Below are 27122 nucleotides of genomic sequence, written 5' to 3'. Positions count from 1 at the left end.
TATATATATATTATATATATATAATATATATATTTTTTTAAAGATTTATTTATTTTATGTATTAGTACACTGTAACAGTCTTCAGACACACTAGAAGACGATATTGGACCCCATTGCAGATGGTTATGAACTACCATGTGGTTACTGGGAATTGAACTCATGACCTCTGAAAGAGCATTCAGCCATGAATGCTGGAAACTGAACTCCTGTCCCCTGCAAAAACAGTAAGGGCTCTTAACTTTTCAAACTGCTGAGCCATCTTTCCAGCCCTTAGGATAAGTGTTGTTCACTGTAGATTCTGGTCAAAGGTTAGGGCCTTATCTACCTTCAAATCTTTGGTTTTGAAAGTGGAAATACCTGTTGTCATTCTCTTGTTAATTTCGATGCTGTAGCAGTACCCTTGGAAAGGGTAGGTAGGCTTTGGGAAGAGAACTGAATAGTGTGCCCGAGGAACAGCTTTGTAAAAGTGTTTGCTGTGTAAACCTGATGACCCGAGATCCATCCCCAGATCCTGCAGTGGATAAAGAGAGTCAGCTCCTGAAAGTTATCCTCTGAACTCCACACAAATACTGTGAAATGTAATGCCCATACTCACACATAAAAAGAGCATATTTTTAAATTTTCTGTTTATTTGTTTGAGGTAGGGTCTCACTGAGTAGTCATGGCTGTCTTGGAACTCACTTTATAGACCAGGCTAACCTTTAACTTGTAGAGGTCTATCTATCTGCCCCTGCCTCCCAAGTACTGGGATTAAAGACAAATGCTACCACTGTTTTAGTTGTTTGGGTGTTTTTCTTTGTTTGAGGAACAGAATCAGGAATATAAGGGGAAACTACCTCTGAGTTAATGGCAGAAAATTTTGGATGAGATTGTGAGGTTCTTAATAGTAGTTTGCTTCAGAGATCATGCTGGATTTGAAGCCTGGCTCTGTTACTTGCAGTTTGGTGAGCCTGGGCATAGGCTTATTTGTTTATTTTTTATCAGAACAACTAGTCCTAATAATAGAACTAACTTTAGTAGTTGTGATTAAATGAACCTTCCCGAACAGTCCACCTCAGATGCTTTTTGTGTTGGTTGTTGAGAAGGCTGGTAGACCTTGACAGGTCACTCCCCTTGATGGTGGATGGGTGTGTTAAGATGCCTCTGGACAAACAGCCCTTTAGCTTAGTTTTCTGTGCAATCTGCATCTACCTCCATGACTCACTGCTGGGTGACAATAGGAGACATTTCTGTGTAGGCAGCTGGAGACAAACAGGGACTGTTCCCCTCGTTTCCTAGCACTAATTGGGATGATGGGGGACAGTGTGCCGTGCACCTCACATCTTGCCTGGGGACATGTTTCTTAAGCAAAGCCTCTCCTATCTTGGGCTATCAGCAGAAAGAACCCTTGTGCTTCTGATCTTTGTGCTTACACCATGACTGATCTCAAACATGAGACAATTCAAGGTAAGGAAGAGGAAGAAGAAAATACCCAGTGAGGAGTGAAGAATTCTTGGTATCCAACTGTCAAGGTTGCTGTTCCCCTGGCACTTAGTGCTCGCTCTTAACATAGCACTTACTCATTCAAGGAAGAAGCTAGTAACATGGGCACTGTAGTTTATGTAAGTTTTAGGGATCCCTGGGGGGGAAATGTAGAAGTTTCTTACTTAAAATATGAAGTATATTGCTAGACTCCTAGGTATTATAATGAAATAAATTAGAGATAAAGTTGCTTGTTTGTTTGTTTTTCTTGGTTCCATTGCAGTTAGAATAAAGTCCCAACTCACCATGCTAGGGTAAGGAAGTCTGAGTAGGCTTGGCTTGCCTACTTTCCTATCCCTGCCTGTGCCCCCACCCTCCCTCCTCTAACCACATTTCCTGCAACTTCTTTCTCCTGCCCTCTTTCGCTTCCTCCAGACATGGGCTGCACTCCTCCCTGCGCTTTGCACATACTGTCTCCTTTTTCTTTTCCTCAACAGAGAAGAAGCAGTTATCACCTTTGTCCTCCCAGATCATCAGAAGAAAGAATGTCCCTTCCTCATGTCTCCTCATATTTTAAGATGCATTTACCATTGCAATTTTTGTTTTTTGTTTGTTTGTTTTGTTTTGTTTTAGTACTGGGATTGAACTAAGGGCCTTGCGTACACATTTAGAATCAGTTCCAATCTTATAATTTTTTTTTTTTAACCCAGGAATTAAAAAGTCCTTTACACCTACCTGTCTTAGTTAGGGATTCCATTGCTATGAAGAGACACTATGACCAAGGCAACTCTTATAAAGGCAAACACTTAACTGGGGCTGACTTACAGTTTAGAGGTTTAATCCCTTATCATTATAGCAGGAGGCATGGCAGCATACAGGCAGACATGGTTCTGGAGGAGGAGCTGAGAGTTCTGCAAAGGCAACCAGGAGAGACTGGCATCCTCAGGCAGCTAGGAGGAAGCTCTCTTTTGCAATGGGCAGAGCCTGAGTGTAGGAGGAGACCTCCAAAGCCCCACCCTACAGTGACACACTTCCTCCAACAAGACCACAGCTCTTCACAGTACCACTCCCTATGGCCTGAGCATATTCATAACACCATAAACGTTAAATACAGGGCTTCTTTTCTTGACTGAACACCCTGTAAGCAGAGTCTACAATAGGACTTGGAACATCCTAGGTACACAGTTGTTGAATGAACCATAGTCAGTAAGATTTCTAATATAAGTAAGTGTGGTTGAGTCTTTAATCCCAACACTCAGGATTCCTGTGATTAGAGGCCAGCCTATCTTCAGAATGAGTCCTAGGACAGCCAGGACCGAGTAACCCTATCTCAAAAATTCTGAATAAGATAAAACAAAAGGCAAAACAAAATATTTGTAATATATTTATAGAATGTGTTTATTAAATTTAATAAATCTTAGACAAGGTCTCATTGTGTAGTCTTGGCTGTTCTGGAACTAACAGTATAGATCAAGCTAGCCCTGTACTGAAACAGATCTGCCTGCTTCTCAGTGTTGGGATTCAAAGTTCGTGTCACCATAGTCAACCTTTATTTTATATATACATATTTTTTTATTATATTTTAATTTATTTGTTACATTTTTAAAATCTAAAATGGGAATTTGAGGAAAAATAAGTGTAGGAATACTTCATAGACCACTTTACACAATAAAATAGCCAATTGATGACATCCTTTTACACAGATATTAACTAGCTCTAGAAACAAGGTCTATGATATGACAATTATGAGTAGACAAATGACATTCATAAAAGAAGGGTCAAAAGACAACATATATATATATATATATATATATATATATACATACATACATACATACATGCACCGTACCATGTCACCATGGTAATGGTACTGACCTTTATAACTGCAGGTGTCAGAAGGGCTGTGATGGGCAATCTCAGGCTGGAGGCAACCATCCAGAATGTACCAGGACACTGTATTGCGTGCAGTTACTGAAGAGGCTGAGATTTTAAGAAACCTCTGTTTCCACAAGGCAGCTGTGGTTGTTGAGTGTGGAAGAGTCAGCCTTTTGAAAGTACAGAAAACCAATTAGAACTGTTTACAAATAGTAAAATGAGTATTTACAAAATATGGACATCTATTGTAAAAAAGGTAAGGATGTTTATCACAGCAGGTTTTTGGAGAAAAATTATTGCCGGTATTTTAAAATAGTGAAATAAACAGATGAAAACAAAAAACAAAACTTAGAAAATAAATTTAAAAGAAAATTACCCTTAAAATTTTTATGGGATCACAAATAGCTGCACAGGTGAACTATAACTTGTGCTTTTGACGTCTCTAGGCTTGAAGTCCTGTGTCATCTCCAGTGCTCTGTTCTTGTAGGGAATGAAGCCATTCATATATATAGGTCTTCAGTTTTTTATTGCATCCCTCACTCTGGGCTTCAGACTCTTCTGTGCTGTAGGTTAGGCACATCTTCATCTTAGAGTGACTGGTACTTGAACTTTTCCTTCCATTCTCTTTTATTTTACCTTTTTTTGTTGTTTTTGTTTGTTTGTATTGCTGGGCATTATTATTGCATAGCACATCTTGTCTGTCCTCTGCCCTCACTAAAATACAGAATTTATCATGGTTGGGTCTTTGCTTTATCCTTATATAGCTTGTAGAACAGCATCTGGCACATAGTGGTTGGTAAGTTTCTACCTCAGTTATTAAGCTAGGCCTGGTGGCACACATGCTTTAATCCCAATGCTTTGAAGGCAGAGACAGGCAGATCACTATGCATTTGAGGCCAGCTTGGTCTGAATAGCAAGCTCCAGACCTGCTTGGGATGTGTAGTGAGACCCTGCCTCAAAAATAGTTGAGAGCATATGACTGCCTTCCCAGCGGACTCACATGGTGGCTCACAATTGTCTATACTGCATGTATGTGAAACACAGACATACATTCAGGCAAAATACCGTACACATACAAATAATGAATAAAATGCTCAAAAATATTAAAAACAAAACAACAAAAAACTTAGTAATTGCATTAAGATTGTATTCTATGGTGTTAGCAGTCCTGGAAGATTTATAAGGAGCATACATATGTCTGTTAGTGTGACAATCCTTCAGGTAGGGGATATGAGTGGAAAGACAGGTTATGCACTTGTTTTGCAATGCTAGAAACTGAATCCAGGTCCTTGATCATGCTAAGCAAGAGCTCTACCACTGAACTATTCTCAGCCTTTGAGGAAAATTCTTGCTATGTAGACTGGTCTGGAACTCTCCTGTCTGCTTCCTGAGTCTTGTGGTTATAGATAGGTTACTACCATGTTTACTTTATGTGCTTGTACCATGATTACTTGGAGGTTTTGAGTTGGTTTTGCACTGAATTTTAAACTTGGATGCTTCTCTTGATTCATTAAACAATAACTAATACTGTTGCCATCCTTTAGAACAGCTCAGGTGAAGAGCAAGGTCTTCTGAGGTGTGTGTTCTTGAAAAGAATGTCTCTGCTGTTTTAGCAGACGTGGAAGTGAAATTACAGTCTGGGATGGGGATGTGGTTCACTTAGTAGAGAGCTTGCCTAGCGTTCAGGATCCCTTGGACAAACCCAAGCACTGAATAGACTGGGCAGAGTAAAGGCTTAAGAGAATTAGGAGCTACAGGCCATCTGCAGCTGTGTAGTTTGAGGTCAGCCTGGGCTGCACGAGACCCTTGTCATGGGACACAACAGTTTACACTGTGTGTTGATACACCTTTAAAAGAAAGGGAGAGAATACTAACAGAGTAGCTGATAGCCCTTGCTTTTTATATATTCTGTCTGATCTTCCTATCTGTGCTATACTGAAGCTGAACCTTTACTGCCCTCACTTTGCCCTCAGCATACTGCTCCGTAACTTGTCTGGTCAGGCTCACATACCCCTTTAACGTTCTCCTTTGCTTTTCTGCATGGTTGATTGGTAGTCTTTTCTTTGTGGTGCTGAGGTTTAAACCTAGGGTCTTACTCAGCTCTACCTCTAAGCTGTACTCCCAGCCCAGTGACACACAAATGCACACTTATTTTTCTTCCCAGTTCTAGAGATCAAGTCCAGAGCTTTACACATGCTGCAGCATATCTACTGTACCATCAACCTCTATCTCTAGTCTTCCTGCATGATTTTATTTATTTATAGATCCCCCTGCCCCTGCCTCTCCACTGCTGGAATTAAAGGCATTTATCACCATGCCCAAATTATTTGTACATTTTATGTGTGTAGGTGTTTTGTCTGTATATATATGTCTGTGCACTACAAGTATTCCTGGTGTCCTCTGAGACCAGAAGAAGGCATCTCCTGTGACTGGAGTTCCAAATGGTTGTGAGCCATTGTGTAGGTGCTGGGAATCGAACCTCTGCCCTTTAGAAAAGCAAACTCTCTCTTTTTTTTTAAGTATGACTTTCGTTTTATTTTCTCAAGGCATTTTTCTTTCCATCCTTATGAAACCACTTTTTTATATGGGCTTTGGTGGAGGTCGTGGTTCAGTGCCAGCAGGTCTGAATCGTGGTGGGGGTGTCCGTCCTTCCAGGCCTCACAAGATTGGTTCCTGATGACCTTGCTGTGGATGGCTCAACTCATGCAGTTATGCAGCTTGATGTAGAGCTTGGAAAGCACGTAAGCATCGAAGACACTTACTTCAGATATGTCCTGATGGCAGCAGCTTCTACAATGTTCAGATGACAAACTTCTTAATGGCCTTATCCTTGGGCATGTACCGGGCACAGTTCAGCGAATTGGCTGCACATGGCTGTGACCCTTTTTGGCACAACCGTTGTTTCTTCTTTTTTTGGTTATCTTGGAGCCAAGACTCTAAAGAACCTCCTGCTCTTTTTTTTTTTTTAAATGTTTATATTTTGAGACAGGGTCTCACTAAGTGACTCAGGCTGACCTTGAATTCACTCTAGGGCTGGAAGCTCTTAAACTCATGAGCCTCTTGCCTCAGCCTCCTGAATTACTGGGGATACAGGTCTGCACCACTAGGGTTAATTTCAGTGTCATTGTTTTCAATGAATTGCATACTTTTATACATAGTACCAACATACAAGTTTTTATTTACATCCTTTTCTCCTTCAGCTCATAGGGAAACACCTGTGTAGGCTTCTGGGTTGACAATACTAATGAGAGGGTGTTGTCAGTACAGTAAGAAGACCAAGTCTGACTTGATGTTGCATGCTTGATTCCAACTACTCAGGAGTGTGAGGTAGAGTGGTTTGAGCTCAGAAGTCAAAGACTATTCTTGTTTCATGACATCTTGTCAAAGGAAAAAGAACAACCACATTTACAAGTATGGACTGGAATGTGCACAGAGCACACCAAGACCAAATTCTGCACAGAGATGTGTTTGCTCCAAAGGGACTAAGGGCAGGAATAAGAGACAAAGACAGGGGACAGAGGACTTGGGAAAAGGAACAAGGGAGAGGGGAAAAGGGATATTTGCCTGGGAGGGACGAAGGACTGCCTGCCACTGGATAGAGAAGACACATGTGGTCTGTAGGCAAATGGCAGCTAATAAAGAGGGAAACCATGTTAGGAAGAGGGGTTTAATTTTATTGGACATGTTAATCAGTGTAGCCAGAGGGGGCTCTTGATTGCTAGACTTCAACACTAGGATAGCTGGACCTCGGTGGTCAGCCTTAAGAGGAAGAGGAGACCAAATAAGGGAATAGACCTTGGTGGTTAGCTTTAGGAATGTAATCTAACAGTTTAGCAAGGCAGAGGGAATGGGGGAAAGGCAAAGCCTGATGAAGCCATGTTTGCCATAGTCCAGTCTACTAGGATCTTTCTAACTCCTTGATACCTCTCGGTGTGAGTGGTTGATTCCACCAGTGTCATGAAGTCTGGGTGAAGTAATGATGAATGATACAGACAGCTGAGAAACTGAACCCAGAATACCCACAAATGGGAAGACAATGAAGTAGGCCTGAGAATAAATCTCAGGGTCCCAGTTTTGTTTATTTATGTTGATTCTTCCCAGGAAGTGCTAGTTTTGAAAAACCATGCCAGTTTCTTGTTGCCACCTAATACTAACTTTCCCTCCAGCTTGTGTTTTTAATTTTTTCTTTTCTTTTCTTTTCTTTTCTTTCTTTTTTTTTTTGCAATTAATATAACTGCATCATTTCTTCCATTCCCTTTCTCCCTCCAAACCCTTCCATATACCCTAGGCCTGACCATTTGGTGTTGGATAACTAATTGATGAGCTCTTCCTGGGGAAGACTATTGTCCCGCTCTCAGGCTATAGTTGCCAGTAGTTATGTAGGGTTGAGGCCTCTTAGGCTCTCCTGGTATCTGCCCCCTCTTCCACAGTGTTTCCTGAACTTTAGGTGTAGGGGTGTTTTGTAGATGCATCCATTTGGACTCGGGTCCATAACTGCATTCTGATTGGTTCTGGGTTTCTGTAATGTTCTTTGTTAGAAAGAGTAGCCTCCTTGCTAAGGATTGAGTGTTTCACTTTTCTGTGGTTATAAAGACAAATGTTTAGATTGTTGTTAGGGATTATGCTGGCTTAGTAAAGTGATTGTGGGTCCTTTAGGATCCATGACTTCACCAGGTAGTTTGCTAGATTTTTAATACCAGGTATGGTGTTCTTCTGGTTGAGCCATACTATCTGTCTGTCTGTCTGTCTATCTATCTATCTATCTATGTTTTTTAATCTTGTTTTATCACCTGGTTTTGTTGTCCCAGATCCCAGGAGAGCTGTTTGGAGGTTGAATATACCTGTTTGCTGAGTTAACTCATTCCTGGATGAATGGAGTTCTGTTTTAAAAGAGCAGGTGTTGAGACCTAGTAAAGGGCCAAATTTGAAAATGCTGATCCGGTCTCAGATTTCTCCCTATCTTTGTCAGGGCCATCCTGCTTTGATGTCAGAGAGGTTAAGTAGGGGTTGGGGAGCTGAACAAAGAGTAGACAAGGGTTGTAACCTCTTCTCTCTGAGTAGTTGGCTTTTCAGGGCAAATCTTGATGTATAAACACTTTAAAGAACCTGCACTCATTAAATTCCCCACTTGTACATGTTATATGCATTTTTATTTTAATTATTTCTTGTGTGTGTGTGGGGGGGTGAAGTTGCCAGAGTGGGTTCTTCCTACCAGGTGGGTGCTGAGGATTGAACTTTGGTTATCAATCAGGCTTGGCATCAAGTGCCTTTACCTGCTGAGCCATCTTGCTGGCCCAAGCCAGCATTTTTTAGATCTTTTGCTTTGAGATAGGGTTAAACCATGTAGGATCCTTTGTCTCTGACACCTAAGAGCTGGGATTATAGGTGTGCATTCATGCCTGGTTTAGCTAGATGAGATCAGTTGCTGATTGCTACCACATTCATTACACTTGCCACTTTAGTTGGCTGAAGAGTAGATGTGATAAAGTTTGGCTTTCTATGCAAATGCAACTTCCTTGTTCATTTAGGTGATTTCCAGGTTGGTTTTTTTGTGGTTGTTTTTTGAGAAAGGGTCTCAATATGTAGACCTGAGTGGCTAGGAACTCCTTCTGTGGACCAGGCTGACCTCTTAAATCATAGAGGTCCGCCTACCTCTACCTCCCTAGTGCTGTGATTAATGATGTATGCTATTGCCTTAGTCAGAGTTACTATTGCTGTGATGAAACACCATGACCAAAAGCAACTTGAAGAGGAAAGGGTTTATTTAGCTTCCACTTCCTTAGTCTAATCACTGAAGGAGGTCAGTACAGGGCAGAAACTGATAGGTAGGAGGCAGGAGCTGATGCAGACAGTGGAGGAATGCTGCTTACTGGTTGCTTTCCATGGCTTGTTCAGCCTGCTTTCTTATAGAATCCAAGACTCCCAGCCCAGCGATGGCCCCACAAACAGTTGGTTGGGTCCTCCCTCATTAATTAAGAAAATGCCAGCACTCTGGAGGCAGAGAGAGGAGGGAGAGGGAGGGGGAAGGGGGCAGAGAATGACAGAGAGGCAGAGTAGGGTAGATTTCTGTGTTCTTGGATCTCTGATTTTGGGGCTAGAGGTTTATTATTTATGATAGTTCCATAAATGTTTTCAAATCAATGTATTTTATTTTTCTTTTTATAAATTTGCCAGATCACAGACAAAACTGCTATGAAAATAGGTTGAACGAATTTATGTATATTTCAACTGTTTTCCTTGAGGTGTGGGAACTTTTTTTAGGTAGGGTTTTTTTCCCCCTTTTTAATAGTTTCTTAATTGTTCAGAGGCAGTATAAGAGCTCCTTTAAGTAGCCAGTTGCTTTCTTTTAGTTATTCACCATACTCTTGAAATGGAATTATTTTCTGCTTTTCATGTTAGTTTTTACTTAGGTGACTCAGATGGGCAAGAGAGTCTGCCTCTAAGGGTCTTCAGATATGATATGGAAAAGGAGGAGGAGGTGATTGTAGTGGGGGAAAATGGCTGCAGAGTAAGAAAAATATCCCAAAGAAGCAGTACAAAGAAAGTCCTGTAGCATTTCTCCCAGGGAGAGAGACTGAACATCCATCCGGGCAATGAGCTGCTGTCCCAGAGGTGATGACATTTGAACTGGGTCTTGAAGGATAGCTAGTATTTCCATGGGAATGGGGGAGGGACGTGGCAGGAAGCGCTGGATGAGCAGTTCACACCAGAGGGAAGCTTGAGATGTATCTGGAGGGAATAAGGATCAGCTCTGAAGCAGTCATCCCAGCAGGTCACAGGAGATGAAGCTGGAGAGGTAGGTTTGGGTTGTGCTGTTTACTGGCTAAACAGTTGGACAAGTCACATTTGAAAGCCCCCCTCCCCCCAACCCCCTTATTTTTTTTCTAAAATGCCCTTGATTTTTTTTCCCCCTTCTTTGTTTTTTTTGAGATAGAGATCTTGCTTTGCAGCCCAGACTGGCCACCAAGGGTAGATCACCTTACCTAGCCTAGTGAGTGCTTAGATGCCAGGCATGTGCCACAAAATGCTTAACTTGTGCTTTGATTTTGAAATTTTACAAATTATGTGATTATTACACTGTCTCCAGTATGTTTATTGTTGTATTAAGAAATAATATTATCATTTTTAACCTTCATAAGTATGCCATATGTACAGGATAGCCTACTTTTTATTAACGTTAGACATTTGTTGCCTCTCCAACTAGCTGGAGTATGTGGCTTCTTTTGGTTCTCCCTTTGTCCCACGTGGGATTAATTAGTTTACTGGAGAGAGAGGTATCAGCTGAAGTTAATTTTAAATCAGCTCTTCAGTAATTTAGATAGGTTTTTTAAATTGATGGGTTAAAGAAAAATTGACATTTTCACAGGGTATCTTACTAGCTGCTTTTGTGTTCTGCTTTCTCTTTCTGATCTGATTAATTTTCTTTTGGGTAATATTCTCATGTTCTGAATTACTATTTGATGCTATTATAATTGAGTACTTTAAAAATTGTTTTTTTAAAAAATCAGTTATAGTTTGAGTTGAATGAAGTGTTCATAGTCTATGTTCTGTTAAGTTTCTCTTTGATTGTCTGTTCATGCATTTCTGGATTTATTGGTATCACCTGCAAGATGCAGCGTTCCTTTAGTGGTCTTGGTTACTCTCTGGGGCAGTTCTTGTGTCTCAGGAACACTTGAGTATCATAAAAGAGGCTTCTGGAGGATCTCCTGAAGAGAAACTTCTTTTAGCTCGCTAGCTTTGTAGGAGAGACTGTCAGAAGTAGATGGGGCCTTGTGGCTCCTCAGACTCTGGCCTGGTACTTTCACCAAGGAGGGAAGGAACTTGGTACACTCCCACGACTGGAGCAGGAAACATTTGGACTTTTATCCTATCTTGTGGATGTATTTGCATGATTTCAGACACATTTAATGACTTGAAAAGTTTCCCGTGTTGATATTTGCTAACTTTATCTAATATTCTCTTAAATGTGTTTTAAAGGCTGAATCTTCAAAAAAGTGCCTCTTCTATATTCTATTCTTTTAGGTGGCTGAAGGATATAAAAATAAGAAAATAAGAGAGCTAGCTTTGGTAGTGCATGTTTTTAATCTCTATACTCAGTTCAAAGACAGCCTTGTCCCCCTAACAAGTTTTAGACCAGCCAGAGCCTGGAATTGTGGGACCGTGTCTTTAAATTTAAAAAAAAAAAAAAAAAAAAAGAAGAAGGAAAGAAAAAAAATGTGACAGGGAATTAGTCCATCCAAAGTGGAAGAGCCTGAGATATCAGTTGTAGGAGTGGAGGTGTGGTCCCCTTGGCATGGACACCGTTCTGGAACTGACCTGTCAGTACCTTAAGCTACACTTAAATGCATTCCTTTTTCAGAAAGAATAAAACAGAGTGTATACTTGACCTGGGCTCCATACTCAGGGGCGTTGAAGTGACGAGCTTGGCTAACTAGCTTTCATTACTGTCCTCATACTTCTGTGTGGGTCCAGGGTGATTACGTTTCTTTTTTTACTGAGTCACAGTTGGCGTATTCAAGTTCATTTAAAAACTAGATCGATCATATGAGATACTACGTTTGATACCAGGACCACCAAAACAAGAAACAAAAGAAAATGAAAGACCTTCACTGTATTGAGTCCAGAGTTTAAATTATTTGTTGTCTTTGCCTTTGTCCTTCCCTCTGGTAAACAGTCTCCCAGAGAATGCTCTTGTCAGATGAGACTTCAGAGCTCCAAGCTAACTCTGAATGTTCAAACAAAAGTCCTCTTCATCCCTGCGTTCCCTTTGAGCTTTGTGGTATGGTAGGGAGACAGGAAGAGAAGAGCTACCAAACGTCCCAGTAATTACTAGAATTGCACAAATCTATCTGCTTATATCACTCATTTGTGTCTACGAGTAAACCCTGGTCACTGAGGGTGGCAGGATGCTTTAGCAATTCAGGCCACCTGCCGGATTTGATGTCCCTGGGATCCACATGGTGGAAGGTGAGAAGTGACTCTTGCTCAGTGGCACATGTGTACACACAGACACATAAGTGTAACAGAAATAAAACTGAAAACAGTCATTGAAGCCAAGGACAGCTTCTTTCCTCGAGGATGGCCAGTGTCTCCGTTTCAGGAAGGACTGTCCAAGCTGGGCTTCTTACCACATTAATATAGGGACTTGGGCAGTTTATTCTTTTTTGTTTGTTTGGGGTTTTTTGTTGTTGTGATGATGTTTTTTACTTTTTGTTTTTTGAGACAGGATTTCTCTGTGTAGCCCTGGCTGTCCTGGAACTTAATCTGTAGACCAGGCTAGTCTAGAACTTGGAGATCCACTTGCCTCTGTCTCCTGAGTATTGGGACTAAAGGTGTGTGCACTACCACTGCCAGGCTATTCTTATTCTAGAACATTCCTTCTACAACAGTCTCTTTTGTTTAATTTTGGTAACTAAATAACTCCTGGGTTAACCATAAATGGAATTTGTAGCATTCCTATTTCTGAGTGTGGTAATTAAAAAAAAAAAATCCTAAGCCATTTTCATACAAAAAAGCCATACCATCCTTAGCAGAGGAAGAGAAGAGGAAAGAGTTAGGAAAGTACCAGAAACAAGTGACAGGTGTTTTGGTGAGTTATGTTTCAGCTTGATATCCAGTCACAGTGTAAATTGCTGCTGATCATGTGAGGCAGAGGGGATAGAGGGTGAGCGGAAATCAGTGGTTCCGGAGGCACCGAGCCTTGCTTCACCAGAGGCTTGCCCACAGCTGGGGACCTGGGATAACTCCTGGGCAGGTTGATTTCCTGATAGGCAGGGCTGCCTGTGGGGACTAAAGCTTTCTGTCGACAAGGTAATAAAAATGGATGTGCAGGGAAACTAGTAGGATGGAGTCTGAAGACTAAAGAGGAACTAGAGAAACAGTTGGCATTTACTGAGGGCCTTCTGGTCTCTGTAGTCACAGATAGTCCACAACAACGGTTACCAGAGTCCATTGTACCAATAGGGGATGTGACGCTCAGGGGAGCTGAGCAATTTCATAAGGTTGTTTAGCTGGTAAATTGTGTATCTAGGCTTACAGCTTAGGTCGGCCTTAGTCTAACATCATTCCCCACCCCACTGTGTAAAATGCAGAAGGATTTTGTGGTGCTGTACTTTTCAAAAATAGACATTAACCACATATAGCTATTTATATCTAAATTAACTAAAATTCAGTACAGTTTAAACACCAGTTTCTCAGCCACACTAGTCATCTTTAAAAGCCTTATTGACCACTGTGGCAACTGTATCGGGTAGCATACATTTAGACAATTCCTGTTATTGAATGTTTGTCTTTGAGTACTGGTCTAGAAGTCAGTCATCTTGTCCTTTTGCTTTGCAAAGGACAAAATGAGGGATGAAAAAGGAGGCAACTGGTTCAACTACGAACACAGTTAATCCAGGCCATCAGCCTGGCTGCACAGTGGAGGCTCCCATGCCTTCTGTCTTCCCTTAAAACACAAGTCATGGAGATATTTAGAAGGAATGACTTTTCTGTGCCTCCAGCTTCACTCAGTCTGTATGTTGCTAGATTCTTTCTTCTGAAGCTTTTCTTTCAAGTTCAAAGGGCATATCCGAGTTGGCTTCCCCCAAGGAAATGAAAGATGTTTGTTGGAAAGGAATTCCACGCTTAATATATGAAGTAGCACTTGGATCCTTTTGCTTCCTTTGCCTTCCTTCCAGGCACTTTGTAATTAAACTTGCAGCTGCTAACCATCTGTCTTCCAAACAGTTCAAATGACAGAGGTTTGTGTGCCTCAAATGTTAGCAGCTGCCTGTTATTTGTGGTCGACATTTGTGTAGGTCAGATAAAGTTAGATTATGACCAAAATGACAATGGATCTTTTTTTTTTCTTTTAATCCTCAGCCTACATAGTGCTGGGATTGATTATAGGCATGTATCATCACACCTAGCTCCAGAATTACAGTGGGCTTCTAATTTGTTTGTTAAAGATTAGGCACTTAATGTTCATTGAACTGATATGAACTTGTATACCAGCTACTGGTTTGCAAGATAGACTGAAAAATCTTTCTTTTTTCTTTATTGAGGTAGGGACTCACTATGAAACTTTTATTGGCTTGTCTCTTCCTCCTGTGTGTCACCATGTCTGATCCTAAAAGGACTTTAGATGAAAACTGAAAAATGGGGCTAGGTGTGTTGGTGTATGGTTTTAATTTCAGCACTTGGAAGGCAGAGACATGTGGATCTCTGTCATTTCAAGGCCAGACTAGACTAAATATCATGCTATAGGTTAGCCAAGGCTATATAGTGAGACATTTTCTCTCTCTCTCTCTCTCTCTCTCTCTCTCTCTCACACACACACACACACACACACACACAAATCTGAAAATTGCATTTAAATTCTTATTTGAATTATGTTACTTGTGTTTGCTATCAATGCATCTGCCTATTTAGTCTTTGAATTCAGTAAAAGGCTTCTTTTAGATTATACTCTGAAGTAAATTGAAGAATCATGTATAATGTCCTTCGAGTCAAGCTATTAAAGACATTTAAATTATACTCTCCAGTGTCTAAATGGCAGTCTGAAGTGTATGTGTGTGCATTTGGGGGATGGGCATGTGGGAGTAGAAAGGAGGCATTGTACTGAGATAATATTTTTAGGACGCCTGTGTAATTAGCAGACTCAGGGTTTAGAAAATTGCCCTTTAGAAGCTGAGAAATTAAATTTTTGAGTTTCTTCTAAAATGTTAAAGCCCTATGCCTGATTGAAGTGGAGACATTGGAATAAAGGAAAAGTATCCAGAAAAGTATCTTCCTGGAGTGCAAAGACAGGAAGAGAAAGGACTTTAGTGATGATGGGAGCAGCCAGAAGGACTTTGACATCTGACGGTGTGGTCAGGGAGCAGAGTATCCAGAGGACCATTGTTTTGGGAAGGTTGGTCTAATTTCTAGAAAGTTGAGATGGACTGAGAATTTTGGTCAGCAGGTCCAACTACAAAACTACAAGATGGCCTCAGGAGAGTGCCATGCTTTACTCGGTGGTGCTCTCGTGGTTTCAGGCTGTTCAGTACAAAGTCCAGCATCCTAAAAGAAATGGGAACAAATGTTCTTTTCTGTGGTTCATCTGAATCCAGAGACTAACCTTTTTTTCCAGATAGGTCTAAAAGTCTTTAGCTTAAGCCTTAGGGCTTTGGAACGGAGGTGCTATGTGTGAAGTGTGTGTTTTGAGTTCCTTCCCTAGTAGAGCTGTTAGCTCAACACTTGACCATCTTTGCCTAGGCTGCTTCCCTGTGGACTGGTGGTGATGGTTATGGCTCTTAGAGTCTAGATCAGATGAGATTCCATTCAGCTCACAAGCAGATAGATTTAATTTTATTCTTGGAAGGAACCTTAGCGATGTCTCTTTGTGGTCCTGTCCTTTGGCAGAGAAGGAGTCTGGGTCTAGAAAGAAGGGTTAGAAGAAGTTGGCATGCACACAGCATTTCTGTTTTGAATCTGCTGGTACTGCACAGCAGAAAGGTTTGGCTTCTGCCCACTTACATCTGAATTGTGACTCTGCTTCTTACTGTCCATGTGGTCTTATGCATGTGCTTTCACATCCTTGAGTGATTCCGCATCTGTGAGATGAGTGTTAAAACATTTTTCCAGCAGAAAGGATTTCTAGACTCATGTAAGCAGTGTTCAGTGATTAACAGGACTGATGGTAATGGGCAGGACTAGACGTTAGTCCAGGGACTTTACTCTCTCCTTCAGGTGAGCTGAGAGAAAGTTCTTATTTTCCAGAGATCCTCCAATGCTGGAACTCTTCATCTGTTCTTTATCCACACAGGCTCGGTATAGAGACAACACCGGACATACTTGGAATTTTTTGTGATGTGCAGGAAGCAAAAGAATTATTTTCAGTGAAACAGGAGTCTGCAAAAGATGCCTAGGAAACAACTGCCTAGTGCATCCTAATATAGACTCCTCCCGGCCTTGTTAGCTGGCCATCTGCCTGCCCAGTACCACCAGGAAGCTTAGCTTTTTTTCTCCACAGTTTAAGGAGGATTTCCTGGGCTTTGCATGTATGTGGGGAGGCATAGTGAGGAAGGACAGTCACCAGCCTTTGTGAACTGGAAGATGATATCCTCGTGACAGGAGACAGATGTTGGGGATCAGCATAAAGTTCATCTAAATGTCTTTCCCTGGCCCCTACTGAGGAGTCCCTTTGACACCCTCAGTAAGGATGTCATAATAAACTGTGGGCCGTCTCTTTAGTAAATCTGTCACAAACTTTCTTTCACTCCTGTTTAGGCAGTGATCATCTACTCTGTGCATACCCATCACAGTTCAGACCACACTGTTGGCTCTGACATGGGGAATTCTGAGCTGGATGATTCGATTCTTTTTGTATTTTTTTTTTTTAAGTGTATATGATGTGTGTGAACTTCTGGGAGATTTTTTTGTTACTGCCCCCCATCTCACAGTAGGAGTGCTGAGATTACAGATACAAACTATTGCGTACAACTTTTTGTGGGTTCTGAGGATTGAACTCAGGTCATTAATTTGCTTGATACGTGCTTTTACCCATTGAGCCATCTCACCAGCTCTAGATCATCATCTTAAAAAGAAAAAAAATTATATTTATTTATTTGTTTATGTGTACATGTATGTACATATGTACAGTTGTATGTAACTCACAATGTGTATATAGGTCAGAGGACAGTTTGCTCTTTCCCTCCACCATATAGATTCCAGGGTTGGAATTCAGATGGTTAGGCTTTGAAGCAAGCACCTTTACCTGCTGAGCTAGGGCAGGCCTGTCTTCTTGGCCTTCAATGCATAACACATTTCATATTGTTCATGCCAATTTCCTTCACTGTAACAAAATTCTGAGGAAATTAGCTCATTAAAAGAAAATAAAAAGGAGAGTGGGTATTCAGAAGGTAGAGTCAGAAGAACTGAGAAATTGAGGTCAGTCTGGGTCGGCTCCTCCTCCCACAACAGGAGAAAGGGAAAGGAGGGAGAAGGATAGAGAGAGGGCTAATGGTGTTAAGGTTCTAGTCCATTGATTGCTGCTGTTACTTTGGGCCTTTGTGAGACATTTACATGGGGATGGTGCCACATAACAGAGTGAAATTGTTCCCTTCATTACCAAAAATATAAAAGAAAAGGTAGAGAATGGACAGACAGGTCCCCTTGTAGGTACCTCCCTTGACATGGGTTTGTACCTAGCTGTCCTCCCTGCCCTACCCCTATCTCCTCCCAATAGTATCACAGGGTGAGGCTACACCTTTCACACTTGGGCCTTTGGGAACTTTTCAGAGCCAGAAAACCTGGGGTTTGATTTGGAAGTTGTGCTGATGACTGAACAAGACTTGATGTGGACTAAAGATCAGGCTGTAGACTCTGGTGGCCAAAGGGAACAGCTCTGCTAGCCTCTGTGATGTTCAACTTTGACGTTAGCAGTTGGTTATTTTTGGCTTGTATAGCATTTGTGCTTTCAGGCTCAATGTGCTTGCTCTTGTTCTCATGGCTGTTTATTCTCTTGTGGAATCCTATGATGTGGAATGTGCTCTCTACTGGATGGACAGGGAAACAGTTTTTGTTACAGGACTTGTGCATGCTATACAGGCCAGAGTGAGGGCCTGCAGTTCTCTTTCCTGCTCTGCAGCAGACAACTCCTTCCAAGCCCGGAAGGGGAAACATTTAACAAGCATATACTGGTGTCGACATCTACACTGTTTTATGCCATGTCCTCTGCCTTGTGCGGGGCATGGAGTGAGGCTCAGGGGAAGCTTGAAAGGCTTGGATGGATTGGCAAGCCTTTTTATAATGCTATGCTTTTTGCTTATCCCTAGCAACCTGTAAATGCTGGGCCCATGATGGATATGTGACATTGGTGACTGAATTTACATGGCACCTGGTGGCTTTTCACACTCCCCCTCATGTCTCTGGAGACTAGGGTAGGACAGATGGCCACAGACACAGTATTCTCAGCTCTGCACCCTCTCTTCAAATCACAGTTGAGGGAAAGTTAAGTTTTTGCAACAGCACAGTTTTGGTAATGTGGGTTTGTGCTGCTAGTAAGTTGCTCACCACTCTGGGTACACACACACCCCCCCCCCCCCCCCCCCGCAGCAGCATTCATTTATTAACACTTCGTTTCATATAGGTGGCTGTGGATCTACCCACCAAGCCACCACCCCTAATAAACTCATCAAATCACCTTTAATTCCTTCTCCACTGAGTATAGATATCTACTTTTAAAATGGTAGGGGCAGAAACACTCATGATGGCTAAGCTTCCTTCCTGTGTAAGGCCTTGAAGAGATTGAGGCCAGGGTGGGACTTTGTGAAGGTCTGAATGAGACCCAGGGCTCCTGGTTTTTGTTGTGGCCCACTGCCTGCCCTTCACTTCTGTTTTAAGAAAGAAAAAGCTCTATGATCTATTTAAGTAAAAGAATGAATAAAGGTAGATTTTTATTTATTACTAGAGGCCCCAGCCCTGAGTGAATTAATTTCCTTATATTGTTTTGTTTGGTTGGCTTTTTTTTTTTTTTTTTTTTTTTTTAAAGACAGGATTTCTCTGTGTAGTCTCTAGCTGTCCTGGAACTCACTCTATAGACCAGGCTGGCCTTGAACTCAGAGATTTACTTGCCTTTGTCTGCAGAATGCTGGGATTAAAGGAGTATGCCATCAGTGCCCAGCTGTTGTTAATTTAAAATTTTAAAATTATTATTATTATTATTGATGGGGTCTTACTGTATTTCTGGTTGGTCTGGAATTCAGCTATGTAGTCCAGGCTACATAGCTTATGCCAGTTCTCCTGCCTCAGCTCCCTGAATGTTTGAAATACAGATATGAGCCACCATTCCCAAATCTAGATTTCTTGATTTAAAAAACTTCCTCTTAAGCCAGGTGGTGATGTTTCAAGCCTTTAATCTCAGCACTCAGGGAGCAGTGGCAGGTGGATCTCTGAGTTTGAGGCTAGCCTGGTCTACAGAGCCAGTTCTAGGACAGGCTGCTCAGAGAAACCCTGTCTCGGAAAAAACTAAAAAAAAAAAAAAAAAAAAAAAAAAAAAACTGACCTCCCCCCCCAAAAAAAAAACCCCAAACAAACAACCATAACAACAACAAAATCAAATGTTTTCTTACCAGACTTGGTGGGACACACTCTTGTTATCCCAACAATCAGGAAGTTGAGGTGGGTGGGTTGAGAGTTCTAGGCCAGCCAGGTCTACATAGCAAACCCTGTCTCAAAAACAAAATAATTCTACCCTAAATAGTTGTTTTTCTTTCTTTTCCTACTCATCATTTTTCTCATGTGGCGGTTATAAGGCCCGAAAGAGTTAATGCTTCTCTCAGAATAGCCAGGCGTCTCCCAGGAAGTAGCAAAGAGGCAGGATGTGGCAAGCTAGTGAGTGAATGAGAGCCCTGCTCCTTGGAAGAAAAGGAAGTGAGAGAGGTGAATAGGAAGATTGCAGAGGACAGGTCTTTTCACCTCTGCTCTAGAATGTGGTTCTTCTGAAGCTAAGCAGACTCAAAATGGCCAAGGGCCCGAGAATGCAAGTTGTGCTGAGTTTGGAGTTACATATTCTTCCCACAGCTAATATCTCAAGTTTAATGTGCAGTGGACTATTGTCTTTTGCTTCATAACTTCAATCACTGGTGCATTCTCACCTCCCTATTGGTCTTTTTTGTTTGTTTGTTTGTTTATTGTTTCTGTTTTTCGAGAGAGGGTTTCTCTGAAGCTCTGGCTGTCCTGGAATGAATTCTGTAGATCAGTCTGGTCTTGAACTCACATAGATCCTCCTGAGTCTGGGACTATAAGGCCTGTGCTACTTGGCCAAGCTAGGTCTATCTTTTAATTGCCTCTGAGAATCTACATTGATTGTCATTTAGAATCTAAGAGGTTAGACAATTGTATAGCTTCTGGAATATTACCTCTCCAGTGCATTTACCTGTGTGCTCATTCAGAACACATTCCTACCCATTTTCTGTAAATGCTCATAGCAGGCCTCATGCCACAGGGCAGGATCATTCTGCTTACTGTCAGAGAGCTCTTGTTCCTGACCAGATGCTTAGCTGCCAGCGGAGTCTTTACCTTCTTTGCCTTCCTCTTTCTTTGATCTTTTGCTTAAGGCCTTTGTGACAAATTCCTGGCCTACCTTGTTAGACCCATAGCATGTCACTCTACTTGTAAGTGTGCAGATCTCTGCTGGCCCCAATAGTAGATTCAGAATCCTTTTGTCCCTATGGTAACTTTGGAGACTATGCAGATTTAGGCCACACTTTACTGGTTAAGGGCACGGTCTTTTTCAAGACTGATCTTATTTTAGACACTGGCTGGAAGCTTGGGAATGCCCAGGCTCCTTGTACTTCTGGTGAAGTGACTATACATTCAGGGTTCTCTTTACCTTCTCAGGTTCCAGAATTTGCTAGAGTAATTATAGAATGCCGGAAAGTACTGGTTGCTGTTCTAATTACCATTTTATTACATCAAAATTACAATGATCAAGATCAGCCAAAAGAAGAGGTACAAAGTCAGGCCTGGGAGAGCTGCAAACAGTTCAACTGCTAGTGTCCTCTGCTTATGTCCACAGGGCACATCACCCTTTGCACAGTGATGTACAATATGCACAGATTACTGTTTACCGTGCAAGTTCACCTGAGTCTCAGTGTCTGGAGTGCCTTAATCACACTGGTCCTGTCATCAAATTCAGTCTCCATCCTCCTGTATTCTCATAGCACTTGTTTAAAAACCCAGTTCACTATTGCATGTTTGGCTTGTCTGCTATGGCCAACCGTTCTCCCTTGTTATCTTTTCAGTAGACAGTCTAGGGACCCACCATGAGTCACCTCAGCATAAATTATTAGGCCATTCTGTGAAGAGTAGACACACCTATTACTTGAGAATTGCATGGATTTATAGACTGCCTCCCACAGAGGACAAAGTCCAGTCAAGTTGTTTATTAAACAACAACCCCTTACCACAAAGCTATCTCTTCATTTGCCAGAAATCTAGTCACTGCTACTCTTTCTTTCCTGTCCAGATGGTCTAAAGTTGTGCCAGCTGACTTCAGTCTGCCCCATATCATTGTCACTGTTCAGTGGGTACTAGGTGCTGCTTCCTACTGGACCCCTGGCCCTCAATACAAAACCCACTTTACTTTCTTTAGAATTTGCCCTTGTACCAGCACTCTCGAGGTTGAGGCAGAAAGATTGCCATGAGTTTGAGACTAGCATGGACTACATAGTAAATTCCAAGCCAGCCTACATTATAAAGTGAGACTGTATCTCAAACAAAACAAAAGAAGCCCCCCTCCCTGGCAAAAGAAAACCCTCCAAACCAAAAATGTTTATTATTGAAGAATAAACCCCATGTATATTAAACACGATATAGCCAGGTGTGGTGCACATCTCTTAATTCTTAAACTTGGTACTTGGATGCCAGATGATCAGAGAATTCAGGGTCCTTTCAGTATTGATAGGATCCTGTAACTTTAATTTTTTTCAAACGCCTGTTTTTTTTTTTTTTTTTTTGCCCCAGCAAAACACCACCCAACCAACTTTTCAAAGAACCTTTAAGTTTCCACTTTAAGATTTCTAAAACATAATTAATGTTCTTAAAACTCAGTACATTTTCTACAAGAAATGTGCAAGCACCAGCCCCACAGAATGGCACAATACAAGAGGGGTAAGGATTCTCTGTGTGTCCAGGGAAAGTGGCATTATGACAGGAAGCATTGTGTCTAAAGTGGGCCAACTGAGCCGACTTTCAACAACAACAAAAAGAGTTCAAAATCTTTTTGCAGAAATAGGAAATTTGAGACCAGCCTGGGCCACTGGAGATCCTGTCTTAAAAAACAAAAACTCAGTAGAAATGTATTTAGAAGGAATATCTTATAGTTTTTACTGCTGTGATGAAAATCATGACCAAAAGCAACTTATGGAGGAAAATGTTTATTAAAGGGTTTATTTTGCTTACACTTCTAGGGAAGTCAGGACAAGAACACAAGCAGGGTAGGAACTCAGGAGTCAGGAGCTGATGAAGCCATGAAGGGGTGCTGCTTGCTGGCTTGCTGTTCTTGGCTTGCTCAGCTTGCTTTCTTCTCTCCTCTCTTCTCTCCTTTCTTTTATTTAACTATTTATCGAATCATTTTGAATTTCATATCATGTACCTCAATCTCACAAATCTCCCCATCCCTCCATATCTTCCTGTTACCCTTGTAACTGTCTCTCAAAAGAAAGCAAGCAAGCAAGCAAAACAAAACAAAACAAAACAAAAATCTCACCATGGAAGCTTGGTATGTTACAGTAGGGCACACAATATACCCTTTTGTCCAAATAGCTTTTCTTGCAAGTAATCATTGCAGTGTCTGGTTTGAGATCTACCACATCATTAATACTGGATCCACACTGGGACTCTTCTCAGATGTCCCATTGTTGCCCTGTGTCATGGAGATGTTGAAGCTTTTGTTCTGCAGGATCAGCTCCTTCTTGTGCTCCAGCAGTTCATAGATGGGGTAGATGCTGGAGTGGGTCAACTCTAAGCTCTAGATCTGAGCCTAGGTGGTAGCTGAGTTGGTCAGCCTGGAAGCTCTCCCATACTCATGCCATCTGTGCCTGCTCTCCAACACGCCTGTTCTTATGCCCTTGGGGCCAGCCCTCCTAGACTCTCCAGGTGAAGGTGAAGGTCAATTCTCTTTTGCTCTCGATCTTGGGCCAGCTCACCCATGTTCCACCCATGCTCAACTGTGCTGCCCATTGGTCTACTTTCTTAAATCACCCATCCACAGTGGACTACGCCCTTCCCACATCGATCACTAGTTAAGAAATTGCTCTTTATCAGTGATTCTCAAACTTCTTAATGCTGTGACTTTTTAATGAGTTCCTTAAGTTGTGGTCACCCTGCAACTGTACAGTTATTTTTATTGTTACTTCATTAACAGTAATAAAGTAACAATGATGGTCTTAGGGGACCCCTGTGAAAGGGTTGTTTGACCCCCAAAGGGGTCTCCTCACAGGTTGAGAACCACTAACTACCCTATAGGCTTACATAAAGCCAGGTTTGTTTTGTTTTGTTTTCTGGGACAGCGTTCCTCTGTGTAACTCTGGCTGCCCTGTACTCAGAGATCCTCCTACATCTGTCTACTGAGTGCTAAACTATAGGTGTGTGCCACCACCACCCAGCTAAAGCCAGATCTTATGGAGAAATTTTTCTTATTTGAGGTTACCTCTTCTCAGATGACTCCAGCTTGTGTCAAGTTGACAAAAAACTAGCCAGCACAAGGAGTCTGGAAGAATATATACTCAGTACTTAATAGTAGTTCTCTGAGGGAAGGTAACACATTACTTTATTCTGGACTGTTTGGAAGTTTTCATAATGAGCTCCCATTATTTATATTCCTAGTAAAGTTGTAGAAGCATACAGTCTTACCTGTCCCCATTTCTTATCATGGTGTATTGTGTCTTTCATGGTATAATTCACCCTCACTCTTGACTCTGTATGCAGTTCTTTGGCTTCTTGAAACATGCAGATGCCCAAGTCTGAACTTTTTACTTCCTATATCCCTCAAGACTAACTTAGAAATGACCATTTCTGACCTTTACTTTCCTTCATTTTAGGTGAAATTTGGGATATTGTCTCTATGCCCCCATAGGCTTTTATGTCCACCTCACCTTCATTCATTCATCCATCCATTCATCTATCTGTTTATTTATTTATTATATCTAAGTACATTGTAGCTGTCTTTAGACACACCAGAAGAGGGCATCAGATCTTATTACAGATGGTTGTGAGCTACCATGTAGTTGCTGGGATTTGAACTCAGGAACTCTGGAAGAACAGTCCGTGCTCTTAACCACTGAGCCATCTCTCCAGCCCCATCTTCTGCATTTTAATTCACCTTTGAGGTAGAATTGTTGCTGGGCTTGTTGGTATTCTTTCCCATGTCTGGCTGACACCAGATGCTTTCCCCTACCTGCTTGTTTACTACCTGCCTTTTACGTGTTGTTTATCTCTTTGCCTGTTTTCTTGTCTCTTTTACATCCATTACACACAGACGATTGTCTTGGGAGGACCAGATATCACATGGTCTTCCCCTGACCCTTGTCCTTTACACATAGGTCCTGTCATGAATGTTTCGTAAGAAAATTGTATGGCCCTTGCATGGTTGTTACTAGAGGTCCATTTACATTTTCTGTCTCATGTCTTCCTCTGCATCAGAGTAGTCTAGATGTTTCCATTCTCACAGTTTACTTGTGCTGTGGGACTCTTCCTTTTATATGACTTTTCTGTTTGTTTTTGCTGTATCTTGAAGCATTATGGAATTTAGCCTCCTTGTTTGGTTCCCCAAACCAGAGTGAGACCAAAATATACACAAAGCTACTTGTGTGCTAAAGGTGTTAAGGTTGGGGAGGATGTTCTCAACTGCAGCAATAAAGACATATTAAAATCTAGGTGTCTTTGGATTTAAATGGCTTTTGGCTTTCTGCTGTGATCAATCCTTTTCTTCCTCTCTGGCTGCTTCTTAGCTTCTCCCCAGAGAAAATATCCATTTCATTTTGTAAAATAGTTGTCTTCTCTAGCCTCACCTCTATATGCTGCTAGATGGCTCTGCCTATTGCAAGGCCCAGGAGCAGAGCAGGAGCTTGGAACTGCTGATGCAAGCTTGTTTTTGCTTCCTCCTCTGATAGGCAGGCTATGTTAGGAGTGGGAATGTTAGCAGAGGCTGTTGAGTTAATGGAACTTCTGATGTCCCGCTCCGCCACAGGGCATGGCTGCTCCGGGAGGCAGGACATGGGAAGTTTGACCAGCTTACCCCATGCCTTAGCCAGGAGGGTGTTGGGCCATAGGGCAGCCACAGGTACTGCTCCAGGGATGGGGAAGCGCAGTCTGAGGTGCAGGGATGGGAGTCCAGGGGCCTGTGGTGAGGCCGGGGTCATCTGGTTCTCAGGCTCTTGGACACCAGGCCCCACTGGATGCCATGGAAGAGCTGTGAACGGAATGGGAGCCCACAGGCTGGATCTAGCCCCAGGGTCTAGGGGGAAGAGGGGAGCTCCTGCTGGTCCATGGGGGAGGGCTAGTCTGGGGGTAGTCCTTGGTTGACGCTGGCAGACTGTAGGCTTGGGCTTGGTGGGGGCTGGGAGTGTAGAGAGGCCTTCTACAGGAGATTAGATAGCTGCACTGTAGGCGAAGGTTTTCTCTGTGGCTCCCCACAGCGGGTTCCTTTGAGAAGAGGCAGCCATGGTTTTAAGACATTTATTGTCATGGTGGAAAGTGGATGAGTAAAACCGTACCCCACTTCTCAGGGTGAGCCTGAGATTAAGTACTGTTTGCAGGAATGAGTGTCTGGAAAGGAAAATTTATTGGCTAAGCCTCCAGGCCTTTAGGTACCTCATTATAATGAAGATCTGTCTGTCTTGAGCCTATGTGACCTGTGGTCCTATCTTCTACATGTGGAGGGGCTTAGGGCATTGCCTTTACGTGGTTTCAGGAGTAAAGCAAGACTCCTACTGTCCCTTAGGGTCACCGGGATTTCTAGCCTCTTCAGCGGGGAACCAGGGTGCTTTTCAGGGTCCTACAAGAGGCCACTTTTCCTACCTTCCCTGTCCTTTCAGACGACAGAAGTGATCACTGATGGTTGTTTTAAGTGTGTTAAAGATTGAACTTTAGGTCTTACATGTTTTTAATACCCATTTCACCTCTGAGCTATACTAGAGCTCAGCTAAAATGAAGCTTGTTTGTTTTGGTTTTCTTTGCCAGTTTGATCCCCCACCCCCTTTTTGGTCAGTGTGTGTGGGTTCTCTCTCTCTCTCTCTCTCTCTCTCTCTCTCTCTCTCTCTCTCTCTCTCTCTCTCTCTCTCTCTCTCTCTCTCGTCTATAAAGGCTAGAAGAGGTTGTGGGATCCCTTGGAACTGAAGTCATAGATAGTTGTGAGCTACCTGGGGTGTGTGTGTGTCTGGGAATTCAACTCAGGTTCTTCAGAAAAGCAGCAAATGCTCTTAAATGCTGAGACTTTTGTTCAGCCCTGCTTTTTGTTGTTGTTGGTGGTGGTGGTTTGATTTTGTTTTTGTTGTTTTGTTTTTGAAAACAGTGTCTCTCATAGCCCAGGCTAGTCTTGAACTGTCTGTGAAGCCAAGGACAACTGTTAACACCTGTTCCTCCTGTCTCAAGTACTTGACTGTACTGGCTGGTTTTGTGTCAACTTGACACAAGCTGTAGTTAATCACAGAGAAAGGAGCCTCAGTTGAGGAAATGGCTCCATGAGATCCAGCTGTAAGGCATTTTCCCAACGAGTGATGGGGGGGCAGTGCAGCCCATTGTGGGTGGTGCCATCCCTGGGCTTGTAGACCTGGATTCTATACGAAAGCAAGCTGAGAAAGCTAGGGGAAGCAAACCAGTAAGTAACATCCCTCCATGGCTTCTGCATCAGCTCCTGCTTCCTGATCTGCTTAGGTTCCAGTCCTGACTTCCTTTGGTGAGGAACATCAGTATGGGAGTATAAGTTGAATAAACCCTTTCCTCCCCAGCCTACTTCTTGGTCATGATGTTTGTGCAGGAATAGAAATTCTGACATTGACCCATTTTATTTTGATAAAACCTAGGACTTCATGCATGCTAAGCAAGCACTTTACCAACTTAGCCACATTCCATCCCTAGAGATACATTGTGCCTGATGCTCCTCCTTTTGTTTCCAAACTCTGGGGTATTAGATGTTTCTCCTTGGGAACTTGACTGCCTGCTACTGTATTATGCAGTCTAGGATTGTGGTCACATTGTATTTTTACCTTCTCCCTCATCAACAGTTATGTGGGCCAGGAATGGTGCTATACACTGCCTGA

At 42.2% G+C, this 27122-nt stretch overlaps 1 protein-coding gene across 2 annotated transcripts in view; it reads left to right on the top strand.

Annotated features, from left to right (window-relative positions):
- The window catches only part of MAP2K1 (mitogen-activated protein kinase kinase 1), a 62877-nt gene that overhangs the window by 2041 nt on the left and 33714 nt on the right, over positions 1–27122 (top strand). The window contains exon 1 of one of the 2 annotated variants that reach the window (XM_080929951.1): positions 10059–10132. The exons of the other annotated variant lie outside the window; for it this stretch is intronic. Within the exon in view, the coding sequence (XP_080786077.1) occupies positions 10119–10132 (14 nt within the window). The 5' untranslated portion in view covers positions 10059–10118. Of the gene's footprint in view, positions 1–10058; positions 10133–27122 lie in introns of those variants that run through there. 2 annotated transcript variants of the gene reach the window in all.

This window comes from Micromys minutus, assembly GCF_963924665.1.
Source record: "Micromys minutus genome assembly, chromosome: 16".
NCBI lineage: Eukaryota > Metazoa > Chordata > Mammalia > Rodentia > Muridae > Micromys > Micromys minutus.
The sequence above is the reverse complement of the archived record's forward strand: the minus strand, read 5'-3'. Positions and strand labels throughout refer to the sequence as shown.